At 35.6% G+C, this 13,611-nt stretch overlaps 1 protein-coding gene across 1 annotated transcript in view; it reads left to right on the forward strand.

Annotated features, from left to right (window-relative positions):
- Positions 1–161: 161 nt before the first annotated feature.
- Positions 162–13,611, forward strand: part of LOC136800590 (leucine-rich repeat-containing protein 9-like) — a 92,788-nt gene continuing 79,338 nt past the window's right edge. Inside the window, exons 1-6 of the mRNA XM_067057274.1 lie at positions 162–290; positions 1,637–1,691; positions 1,813–1,940; positions 6,557–6,677; positions 8,660–8,795; positions 11,267–11,327. Of these exons, the coding sequence (XP_066913375.1) occupies positions 232–290; positions 1,637–1,691; positions 1,813–1,940; positions 6,557–6,677; positions 8,660–8,795; positions 11,267–11,327 (560 nt within the window). The 5' untranslated portion in view covers positions 162–231. The remainder of the gene's footprint in view (positions 291–1,636; positions 1,692–1,812; positions 1,941–6,556; positions 6,678–8,659; positions 8,796–11,266; positions 11,328–13,611) is intronic.

Below are 13,611 nucleotides of genomic sequence, written 5' to 3' on the forward strand. Positions count from 1 at the left end.
ACGAACGCTGACGAACAAGGGGGAGGGGGTCTGAAAATAGGGAAATTTGGACGAACGTACTTTTTGAATGCTCCCTTATCCTATATAATATACACTAAAATTGGCTATAAAAGCTGGGCTAAACCATTGCCAATTAACCCCCCTTCTTTGCGTTTAAGAATGACATCGGACTTCGAACGTGTCTACCAACAGTATTGTCAATGGACCAAGCAAACTATCATTTATTCTCAAATGGAATTTTCATCTGGGGGTAATATTCGCTTTGAAAAAGGAAGTTCCGCTGATGTATGGTAAGTGGGTTCGAATTTTACTCTTAGGTACTTCATAAACAGGGGGAGAAGAGATTGAAAAGATCTTCAAATTTTAATAAACGTGTGGAAGGGGTTGATCTAATTGCCAGGGGGTTAGAAATTGTACCCCTAAAAACCCTCCAAATTAAGGTAATTATTGAAAAACAGGCTTTTTAGAGAAAAATAAGGCACTATTCTTTTGATAGCTGATAGTATTTTCAAAAATTAAGAAGGGGGGGGGGCTGGTGGTGAAAGTCGAAAAATAGGTTGGGTAGTTTATAATCATAGTATGAATTGTACCACATTCCTCGCAAAGAAATACAATTAAGGAGGTTATACAAGTGCTTTTTCAAAGAAAAGGAAAATATTTTCAAAGGCAGGGTACAATTCTTTGTGAAGGGGTGTGGCAAAAAGGAGGCCTCCAGTGGTTTAAGTGATTGTGTGATTTCAAGAAATGTGATGCTATCGTAATTGATAAAGCCTGTCTCAAAATAATTTGCAGTTGAGACAAAAAATGGCTGTAACTTTTGATAGAATTTGAAAATGGTAATTATACCACATTTCTACAAGAAGTTGATTTTTTTTCTTCTTCAATTTTCATTTTCATTTTTCTTTATTTTTCAATTTTTTTTGCTTGATAATATTTCACTCACAATTATCTTTTCAACAAGCACAAAATCGCAACTTCATTCAAATTCTATCAAAAGTTACAGCCATTTTTTGTCTCAGCTGCAAATTATTTTGAGATAGACTTTAGGACGATTCTTTTGGGTAATGTTGGGATAATGAGAGAATATTTGTAGCGTGGTTCGCATGATTAGAATTTTCAAGGTACATCGGGGGTTTCGTAAAGGAGAAGAGAAATATATATGTGAAGAAATTCAAAGAATTTCTGTCCACTTATCTTCTTTCAGGAGATTTGGGTGAGAGAGCAGCATATGCATACTGCACCCTGGCTTGGTAGATCGAATTACCTAGCATCTTACGCCATAAAACTAATTGTGGCGCAGACTGAAAGAAGAAGTGGACAGAAGGGAAATTCCCTGGTGAATTCTGTGAATGACTCCTCTGGAGTCAAGCTCTGAAGAGAACCAGGAGGGAGGAAAAGCTCGACACTGCATGGTCTCAAAAAAGAATATATATATGTGAAGAAACTCAAAGAATTTCTGGCCAACTATCTTCTTTAAGGAGATTTGGGTGGCAGAGATTTATGAAGGGAGGGTAGATGGTTGACCTCTATCTTGCGTACCATAATGTCGTTATTTAATCCGTGCTTCTTGATTAAAAGTCAAGTAATTGTCTCATAAAAACGGTTATATAAACGTTAAAAACTACTTTTCTTCTAGGTACAATTCATGTCAGGACTTAATCCAAGCCCGATTCTCCCCACAAGAGTTTAAGGTAATTTTGTGGTACTCGTTTTTTTTATAAAAATGGTGTAAAAATATTCTTAATATGTTCGTAAGGTTAGTTTTTAAGATGAAAAAAAAAGAATTTGGTAAATGCTACCATTCCTATCTAGGAGCTTGGAGTGAGTGGTGTCAAAATCCACAAAATCAGACGCATACAAAACCGTCTCCAAAAATCAAGATTCGAACAAAAATTAGAAAATCTTTCAGAGGGATGCACTGATGACGTCATACAATACAAGTAATCATTTTCAATTTTCTATTATTTGTCCTATATGATGATTAACTCTTGTTCATAATTTGTAAGAGTCATCAGAAATATTTTTTAACTAGGCAGGCACGACGCAACGGGTACGGTAGGTACGACGGCCGCCATACCAGATTTTCACAAGAAACCCCAAAATTTTCCTCTTCGTCGGTAAAATTGCTATTGAATCGCATAAATTTCTTCATTCCCCGCACCAGATATGAAAAGCTTCCGTCGTACCTGCCAGGGGACATCTAAATGACCTTAGTAAAGCTCAATTTGCAGATGTAGAACGATAAACTCGGTATACATTCACTCACCATCTGGATAAGGCTATCACTTTGTCTCACTAACTCCTGCCGATTGGTAGTATGAAGGTTTCGATTACAGACTTGTACCGCAATTGACTGTGTTCGAATCTCAAGCACTTCCAGGCAGATTGTTAGGGAAATATGGTGATAGTCTCTCTACCTTCACTCATATCAGGGTATCATTCTCTCTCCATCCGGCTGATAATCGAAGTATCGATTGACGTCAAATGAGCTTAGTAAAGCTCCAATTGCAGATGTAGAACGATAAACTCAGTATAAACAGACATCTAAATGCTTAGGGTCACCTAAATACCCCGGGTTTACATAGAACCTGTCCCTAATAAGCCATTACCCCAAAAAATGCGAATAGTCTTCAAATCGATAAACAACAACAGACTTGAATCGATACACAAATTAAAAGTCTGGGGACTAGAAAATGCCAGTGATGTTTAACTACATTTTTTTCGCTTAAATATTTTCAGAACGTAATACTATAAAAACATACATGAGTTGAAATAGAAATATTCTAGGCGTACAATCTTTCGCGAGCAGAAACTTTCGCAAGGTTGTAAAATCGCGAAATTTACGACATTTACTTTCGCGAATTTGAGGAAAACATGTTTTTCACGAGTATGAACTTTCGCGAATCGTTGGATAAAAATGATAATTTTCGGATGAAAATTGCCTTTAAATTGAAAAATATTCCTTAAATCCGCTAAAGACGGTTGCTCTTCGGCTTAAAGAAGGCAATAAAGGATAGTAATATGGCAAAATTTTGATTTTTATAACGATTTCGAGGTTTTATAGATTTCCAATTTTTTTGAGAATTTTTCGCGAGCATTAACTTTCGCGAATTTCTCTGTTAAGAATTTTCAAAGACACTTTCGCAAAAAAGGCCAAAATTCGCAAAACTCGCGAAAGTTACTGCTCGCGTAAGTTTGTACGCCTAAAGTATATACAAAATGATATATGAAAACACATATTGATAAATATAGTGATATACAAAAATACACCCAAGACCCAAACCTGTCCTTTAGATTTGCAATACAAAAATTTCACGTATTTTATTTACAAAAAAATAGCAAACATCCAAATTTCATCGTAAATTCGAGAAAATTATCTTTGAATACATAAACGCTTTCTAATTCTCTAATGGAAAGCTTTTTCATTGCACGAAAACACGATTATTAAAATAAAATATTAAATTCTTAACGGTGAAAATCAACGAAAACATGCAAAATTTGGTATCTCAATCGAAAAATATGCTGGATCATTGAAATTCATGAAGATAACTAGGATCAAAAGGCCTGATTCCCATATTCCATACTTTTGGCAAAATATTAATGGTCGTAAGGCCAGTCATAGTTGGCTTTATATTTGCTACAGTGTTTTTCAAAAGGAATAATGACAGTTTCTTTTTAACTTATACTTTAGGCAATGTTCTTGGGGTCTACTAGTCAGATTGGCCTTGTGTCAAAGATTAAAGCTTTGAAATGATTATACCATTCATTGACCCATGTAAGAGTACTTTTTATTGAGCGATAAATTTTGAAAATCAAAGGTAGCTTATAGATTCCTGTAATTTCCAAAGCTCTGATCATAAACTCGTTCAAAGCTTCTTTTGTGGCGCCATTTTCTTCTGTTTGTTCTTGAAAATGTTTAAACTCTTGTTGGAGCTCTGGCAGGTGGTTCTCAATAGCGTCCGTAACTTTACGGATAATATTGACAAAATCTGAAGTGAATTTTGCCTCGATTTTACAAATCGCACTTTCTTTTAAACACACCAATAATACTCTCAACCCATGGTCCGTTTTGAAGAAATTTTCGAAAACGTCACTCATAACGTTGAGATAAGCTTGACTAAATCCACGGAGCAAATCCATTTCTTCACTGAATAGACACGACATATGACCATGTTTTAGAAAATCTGATAACTGCTTAAACAGATTTTCAACAGCCTCGAAGTAATTATTTTCCTCTTCCCATATTTTCCAGACGCTTTGAGGTGTTTCTTCGGTCAAAAGATTCATTGTTGTTTTGATTAGATACGAGGGTAATTTACGGTCATTTTCTGGGTCTGTAAAATGTTGTGTTTGAACTGTAAAAATCAATTTCGCTAACAGGAAACATTTCTTTTGAAAAACACTTCGTTCCCTTGCTAAAATGACTTCGGCTTGTGAAAATGAAAGTCGCCATGAAGCTTGTTCACCATTTACTGATTTCCATACAAGGTGACAACCTTTTTTGTGGATTTCAGCCATGACCTCTGGCTTTGGCCAGTATCTTTCTTTCTCAAACCACGGTTGGGCAATGTCCGGCCAGAAGTCGAGATGCAAACAAGGGACATTATCATAATTACTGTCTTTAAAGACAGAAAACACAGTCCCTATGATTGATTCAGGATCTGCTAAATTATAATTGATTGTCCGTTCCATTGAAGGTCGACCTTCTTGGACATCTTCTAGAAAGAAACCATCATACTGGTTCCAAGGTTGTGCGTGGTTCTCAGGTTTGGTTGTTTCAGCGATTCTCATAATTTCATGTATTTTATCTCGTTGTTCCGTGGTTGTAGTCGCTATTAGATCTTCCTTTAACTTCAAATCATAATAACCCAAGTTAGCAGTCTGGTGTAAAATGAAGGGTGATATGTCTTTCGTGATGGTACACATTATTCTCATTTCGTCCTTATCAAGTTTTTTACCATCGATTGTAACCATAAATGGTATAGCCCATGCACCCTCAATGAAACTTCCAGTTAAAAGAAAATTCTTGTCTAACTCTGTAGTTCGAATTTGTATTGCTTGATAAGAACATTCTCGCATGGCTTCATCGAAGTCGTAAAATTTCTCAAGAAAATCTTTGACTTGGTCTTTGACCGACATTTTTTTCTCCCTTCTTTTAGCTAGTTTTGGTGCAAAGAAATATTTAACAAAACTTGAAAGCCATATACAATCTCCCTCTAGTTATGAATGATATCTTTCCCATTGCACTTTTTTTTATAACGACGTCCAAAGTTTTTTAAACCTTCTGATGTTCTTATTTTCTAGTCTTAACAGGTCTTAAGCCTAAAATGTTCAGAAAACATTCTTATTTCCACCATGCCTGTTGTGAATATTTTGTTGCATTTTCCTAAGAAATTGAGTCCCCAAAGTCTTAAAATGTTCTTAACTTGTTCATAATATTTTGGCCATCGAAGTCTTATGTTCTTATATAGTTTGTTCTTATAAGAAACGTTTAATAGGTAAAACTAATAATAGGATAGGATAAACATTATCCTCCCCTATTGTGTTGCTTTTTAAAACATTATAAAGAAGGATCAGTTAAAGAAACTATTTGAAACCATAGCAACCATTTCTTACCAAATCATGTCAACAAGTTTTAATTAACTTCATGGCAAACATTTCAACAGACAGGCCAATCGAGTCTTTAATCTTCAAATTGTGACGTAGACTAATGAGCAAAGTGAAGCAGATATCATATTCTTTTACATACTAGATAGGCTAACTGCTCAAAGATTTCCCGGGAAAGTTTGTCCAATTTTGAGGTCGATTAGTCTGCCATATTGTTTTCTATTTTACCCTGGATTTTCGAATGTTTTGAAAACTGACTTTTTTGAAGTAATTGAGGCATTATGTTACTCTGGACCGAAGGAGAATATTTCACTTTTGAAGAAATTGCTTGAGGCCTGAGTTTTTGAGAAAAAAAAGTGTTTTAATCGCAGAAAATCGATGTTCTCACTCGTCGATCTCCCAATAAGAAAGATTCGAATAACTGAGGCTGATTTAGCCTACAATTGGCCCAAAGGGGAAAAGAAATCGCTATTCGAAAGTTCGAATAACTGAAGTGCGAATAACTGAGAGTGTTTTTTGTCTGAATTGGGTAAGCAAATCCAAGGGGAATAACATCTCACTTCGAAAAACCGAATTTTTCGAATGAGTACAGGTTCGAATAACCGGGAGTCTACTGTACTAGGACTAAACTCGTACCTAGTCCCTGAGCTACCTTTGTTGATGATTACCATAATCTTCACCTTTTGTGACCTACCCCCTTGTAATTCCAGGCAATTTTAGGATCATACCCCTCTGGAATTCCGAATTTTTACAAATTTTCAATCATTACCCCCTTGGAATTCCGCTTATTTTTGACGGATTTTCTACCCTTATGAAATTCCACTGCATTTCAAACCTTACCCCCTTGGAACGGAAATGGACCTCCTCAACAGGGGGTGTACGATTTTTTTTCTGGAAAAGCCCATTATTGGTGTGATATTGAAATTTGTCACCTTTATCATTTTTCTAGAGATAACAGTGGGAAACGGTTGATGGATTATCTGTTTCTGATACCAAAGGTGTCTGGAAATATCGTTGACCATTTCAAAATTATTGAAGATGGTTTCCATATCAATACAGCTGATCACCAGGTGAGAGCGAGTTTATGTATTTTCGCTTTTGAGGACGGTAAAGTGACTGAAGCGATTTGGAAAAATCCGCACTTCTGACCTGAAAAATTGAGAACGGTAAAAAAGTGCTGATTTACCGTCGTCCTCAGTCTAAAGATACTACTACAGTGGACTTTCACTAAGGCGAGACCAATTTAATTTGTTGTTCTACGAGCCCGACCGACCCTATTTTTGCTAAAATCAAAAAAATAATGATATTAAATTTCAACTACAATATATTTTACACACTAGCTATTTGTAAGAATTAAATTTGAATAAAGCTGAAAATTAATTCAAGAAATTTAAAAATTCAGAAAATCAAGCATTCCATATCCTAAAATTTTATTATTATGATCTTCATACCATACCTGATGAATGAAAAATTTATTCTTATTTTACCGACCGACCCATATTTGTCTAACGATCTGCCCGTAGAACTCGAATCTTTTTTATAATTCGAACTAATTTTTAGTTCAAGTCATAGGGAAACTTTCGTAAAATACTCTCTACTATTCGAGTGTCTCTGTATTTGAAACAGAATGGGTTTCCCGCTCGAATTCGATATAGCGTGAGTTAACTGTATGCACTTCCAAGCATTATCGTGGCAGCAGATATCGTGTTTTTTTTTACCAACTAGACTAGATAGGGTAATTAGTGAGGGCTATTTTGAAGTGTTTTCAATGAAACGAGGGGTTATTAATCCAAAATCACCCGAGAATACCATGTTATTCCGCGTTAATTGTATGGACTGACACTCTTATTTTGATTGGCTTAAAAATTTCGTACGATATTTTGTTAACCAATAAAAATATCGTACAATACTTTTCTTTCAACCAATAGAAATTTTTGTTTACATCAGGGCGATTACAAAAAAGCGGGGCTATTACGGATTTATCGCCCGCTCGTCCTTTACAAATCTAAGCTAAATGTAATCAACCATATAATTACTTAAGATATCCCGTGGAAGTGTGACCAACTTTCAAGTTGGCTAGTTCGCCATCACAGCTGGCACACAACGTTGTTTCAACGTTTATGTAACGTTCACAACGTCCATTTAACGTTAGATTAACGTTGAAACAACGTTGTGTGCCAGCTGGGATATCACTGAATTCTTGGTTCATTCATAGTCATTATAAAAAACCCCGGCCTAGCAATTTATTTCTTTAGGTTTTTGTTCAATTTTCTTTTGTTACAAACAAAAGACAAGTTGTGATTTGCATACTTTTTTATCACGTTACCAAAATCTCTTCTTGGGATTGGTCTATTTTCTAATCACATGATCAAAATGTTTGCAAAATAAATCGATTTTTGTCACGTAAGCTCCATCTTTTAACAATAAAAGGAGACAAAAGCCTTCCAGACCAGTGTTTTTATAATGACTATGGTTCATTCAAATCATTCGAATCCCGTAGAGGTCGTCATGCAGAACAAAAAACAGCAATACGGATTGCCATGCTATACATACAAGAAGTTGTTTGTTCATCTTATAATAGCCTGTACCACCCCGCCGCCACGGGCGTTTTCATATTTTGAAAAAAAACTTACCGTAGGTCGGTCTGTTACGATTAGCGAGATTCTTTGTCTCAGTTTGTCCCAAAATCCTAAAAAAACGTAGCGAGTAGGAGTGCTCTTTTGAAAATTGAAAGATACCATTACATTCGAAGTTGAGCTAGATTGAATGCTAAAAATAGCTACGTTCCATCGCATAGACCTTCCGAGTTTTTCGTAAAAAAGTCTGAGACACGGAAAATTGTCTAACCGTAACAAACCGAACTTTGCGTTTCTTTTCAGTCAGCGAAAAAGTTTCTGGTACAGGCTGGTCTTACAAAAGCAATACAATGATCCTAATACTTGATCCTTCAAAAATGTTGACCATTCGTGTCGGTTCAATTTAGAAATTGTTCACTTAGCTTCAAAATGATGTCCCTTAAAATGTTTCAAAACATTCTTCTTTTTCTTCATAGGAATCATCAACATGTTCGTCAGTAATTCAAGTGACGAATAATTTTCGTTTCCTCGATAAACATCGAATCAAAACGACAACAACTCCGCCGAACAAAAACGATGTTAAAACAAATAGTGATATATCGTTTCGATATGGTAAGAAAAACTTAATTTTTTTTACATTTTCTTTTTGAAAAACAAACCCTGCTTCGACTGTCTTGAAACTCGTAAGATATTTCACTCAAGGTCATGCAATATTACTAGCACTATGACATGGAACATGGTATTAGGTACACCCTAAGAAAATAGTAACCTCCTGAATTTTAGGTAACCCAAATAATAGACGTTAGTAGGTACGTCGTATGTCGTTTGTACACTCTTTGACCAAAGTAATTTTTTAGGTACCACTCCCTAAATATAGTTGAATTTTTTTATGTTGTATACGGAGAAAATAAAATATTATGTACTTGGGCTACCTTATCGGCCAAAACTTAGTCGGCCTTAATTTTAGTCAGCCTTTATTATTAGTCGGCCCTAATTTTAGTCACCAAGCCAAAATTTGGTCACTTAGGGCCGACTAAGTTTTGGCCGATAAGGTAGTTGCGAAGCCGAGTTGAATATACATCACCGAGGGTTAATAAATCCAATAACCAACGAAAACCTACTTTAATATATGTTTTATTATATACCTAGAGGCAAAAAAAAGCATAAATTATGCAAGTAGTCGAATGAGTCACATAAAACACTCTCATAATAGAACGTTCGAATGTTTTTCTTTTTTAACGATTTTCTTAATAACTTTGAGTCATAAAATTTGTTCATGAAATTGACAATAGATTTATTCTAATAAATTTATTTAATGAACAACAATAGCGACAAAAAAATCGAATTTTGAAAGCAAAATCAAAAAGAAAATTCTACCGTTGTATAATTGCCGTGGTATATCAGGAATTATTCAATGGCTGTTTTTGCCTACATCTATATATTAATAGCGGTAGTCTGTATGTCGTTTTGTCTTTCTTTCTTTCTTTCTGTCTGTGCTACTTTCGTTTTCGTACGCAATGTTTTTGTTCTTTTAAAAGATGACTTTTGCTTCTTGCTCCACAAATGTGTTAAATCAGATTCGCGCCGTTTTATAAAGACTTTGTTTTGATTGATAGATTAGACTTTTTCTTTTTTTTCTTTCTTTTCTTTTGTTTTATGTTTTCGAATGTAAAGTAATTTTTAAACGACCTTATTTGATTTGAGACATTCGAATTCTTTTCAAAACAAAAGAAAATCTTTTAAAAAGAATCTGTTATGTTAAAGAAAAGAACAAATATAAAATAAAACACAAGAATCACATAACAAGTTTGTTAGAACAGCAAAATTAAAAATACATTCAAAAGGCGGTAAAAACTAGAATTCTTTCTTCGTAAAAAGTAGCCTGGAGATCCATGCTATGATTTCTTATTCTATATACTGATGGCGAAATATATAGCATGGTATGGGCTGACAGTTTGAATTTCCCATATCCTAATAACGGTTGAAAACACAGCCAATCAAATCCTGTTATTGTTTCACTGGTCACACTTTCTTAAAGAAAGCGCAACTTCCGAAATTTGGTTTTTATTTTAGTTAGTGAGGACAGCGCTAAATTCGAATTTCCCACTGTAATTTTTTTGAGGCCAAAATCGGACTCACAGCTCTGACCCGTCAAGTATTCATCAGATTTAAAAAAATACGCAGACGGGTTCCTGTCTACGTAAAAAGGGACCTTTAAACATGTATGTCGATAATTATTCTGCTGTAAATCATTGTTGAATTTGAAAAATTACTGAAGTTATGACGAAGCTATTTTATAAAAAACAACATAAAATTGCGCTATCACGCTTTTTTGTCTGCGTGTCCTAGCTGCCTTCCGGGGGGACTATGGTTGCGAGCTGACTTTCGGCCCTGCCCCTCGGACCCTTAGCAGAATAAAGAGGAGAAGAAACAAGGGAAATTGTGTGAATTTTAATTCACTTTTTGGAACTAATTTGACCATATTTCTATCTTTCTGGGGGCAAAAAGTTGAAATTTTCCTATTTTTCCAATTATTAGTGGGACTGAAGTTTGATTTTCCGACTTTTCAAACTGCCATGTTTCAAAAAAGGCACCTTTAAGGCCGGCACATACCCTTCTCTTGCCTAAGTACCCCCTCCCCCGGGCTGCCTCTTTTCGAAGAATCGCGTGTCATGTCTATTATTTCACTCCGCTTATCTTGACATCAAAGTTTTCCTAAGCATCAAGAACTACGGCAAATATAACGAGCGAAGCGAGAAAAAAATCCAATTGCAGAGCCGTCTCGGACGTCGCTGGTCGCCGGTATGGTGTAATTTGGGAATGACGCCCTTTCTGTATTCTGATTATTTTTGCCACAAAAATCTTTTTCAAAATATGGTTAAAAGATACGTCACCCGGGAGGGATAGAGTCAAACTTTGAAGAGAATTCTTCCCAACATCTCAAAGGACTTTAAATGCGTTCAGTAAACAGCTAAACCGGCGTGCGACGCCGGGTACCGGCTAGTATGTATATAATAATATGACTAAAATGATCTTCATCTTCATTTTTCATTGATCTTTTAAACAATTTTTTTTACATTTAGGTCAAATCTTGATATGCAAAGTGTACCTTGGAAAATCATGTGCCGTAAATAATGATAAAAGGTGAAAATTCAACATTTTTAAACATTGGGCTGTTCCATTTAAAATCAATACAGGGGGTTGAACGAACTTTTCTCAGCCAAAAACAATTCTCGAAAATGTCGGGATAACCACCTAGAAAATAGAAGAATTTGCAAAAAGACTTTTGGATAATCTTTTTATACTTTCAAAAGAGGGCGGAAGAACTAAAAATCTGTTTTTATCTCCCTGAAATCTTACAGAATAACATTTTACCCTCTGGAAAAATAAAAAAAACTTAAACCCCGTCTAATCGTCTTTGGATTTCCCCCTGGAATGGAGATAAAAAGTAGAATGGCCCTTTTCCCAGTGAGTCAAAAATTCTAGAAATATTCGCTTTTTATATGAGAATAATTTTGTAAGAGCCATAGGCATAATTTTGGCCAAAACCTAAGAAGATAAAGTACTTTTAAAGGTTTTATTTTTAAATAAGAGTGATATAGTTTACTAATCATCAATTTTAAATTTACAAGCCTTTTCACATTGAATCGACACGGATGTGGAGCAAGATTGGTCAGAAAGAGGAAAAAACAAATATTTTTTTTGTTTATTTAGTACAGGGCTTTTCCAGAAAAAAATTAACCCCACTGTTGAGGATATTGATTTTTCGAAGTATCGAACCCCCTGAATATCCTACTTTATTAGTAAAGACCCCCTGGATATCCACTTTTAAAAATATGCTCAACCCCCTGGATATCCTCTCTTATAAAGATGCTTACCCCTGAATATCATATTTTTTTACTTGGAAAGACACTTTACCCCTGGATATCCACTTTTGAATAAAAATCGTTAACCCCCTGGATATCTGATATCCTCAACAGGGAGGCACGGACCAATATAACATTAAGGAGACACTACCCTGATTTGAAACATGTATCTGATATGAAACAGGGACACTTATGTAAGAATAAAACCTTTAAGCCTTAGAATCATGGAAAAATAAGAACCTCAAACTAAGAGGAATTCATTATATTGAATAACTAGGTTCAAACCCATGCAACAAAAAGAAACTTCTGCGTTATTTCGCATTAAAAGAGTTATTTTCCACTAGGATAGTATTACATTCCTTCCCTTACACGTAAAATAATACTCCGTAGCAGAGGGTAACTCACGTCTAACGTAGCAATGAACTTAGCTTATTACACGAATATTACTAGGCAAGTATTCAACGGCCTTGAATTTAACACTCTAAAAATTAACATGAATTTTATTGCTTTTTCAAGGACACCATGGCTGGTTTTAATTAAGGGGGTTTTTATTAACACGAAATTTTTCTATTCGTGTTAATAAAATGACTAGTAATATTTGTGTAATAAGGGAGCCCGGGGGGGGGGTACTTAGGCAAATGGATGGTACGGTATGTGCCGCCCTTAAGGGTACCTTTTTTGGACTTCCAAAGTCTTGCTAAGGGTCGGAAAAAATCAGAAAATCAAATTTCAGTCCCACTAAGGGACTTTCAACTTTTTACCCCCTGAAAGATCGAAATTTGGTCAAAATTGGTCAAATTAGTCCCGCCAAGGGTCATAAAATTCACAAAACTTTCCTTGGTTTTCTCTTTTTTTAGTCCCGGTAAGGGTCCAAAGTTCGAAAGTCGGGCGGCACCCCCCCCCCCCGTCAGCTCGCAACGCTAGTACCCCCTCCCCCGGGTAAGGGAGTCTGATTCACAGATCTGTAGATATAATTTCCTATACAGCAGTAGAGGCTCTTTAACACGAACCTCAATTAATCGAATATCCCCTTAACTCGAACAAGTTTTCAAGTCCATTCAGTGCCTTTAAAGTCTTGCTCCATATCTCGAAATTTCCTGTACAGTACAGTCTCTTTAGCTCGAACCTCTATAACTTTTTCTAGTCCTTTGACTATGTTCAGACATTACGGTTCCGTTCCGAAACGGTTCCGAAACAAGTGGGAACGTCAAAATTCGAAACGTCAAAAAAGAAGACGTTACAAAGCAAAACAGATCGAAACGGTTTCGCTCCACTTTTTTCATCGGAACGGAACTGCTCCGTTTTCTTGCTCCGAAACGTTCCGAAACCAATATGAACACACTCGATCCGTAACGAAAATCATACCGGAGCGAAACGGAACAGTAACATGTGAACATGATCTTAGTTAACAATATTTTGTTTTAAGTTACGTAATTTCCACCATTATGGAAGCAAACATTCGATTTGTGATTTAAGTGTTCGCCTCCACAGATTCGAACGATTGCTTCCATAATGGTGGAAATTACGTAACTTTAAAAAATATGAAAAGTCTCTATACGTAA

This window comes from Clytia hemisphaerica, unplaced genomic scaffold (genome assembly GCF_902728285.1).
Source record: "Clytia hemisphaerica strain Z4C2 unplaced genomic scaffold, Clytia hemisphaerica genome assembly, whole genome shotgun sequence".
NCBI classification, from domain to species: Eukaryota; Metazoa; Cnidaria; class Hydrozoa; order Leptothecata; family Clytiidae; genus Clytia; species Clytia hemisphaerica.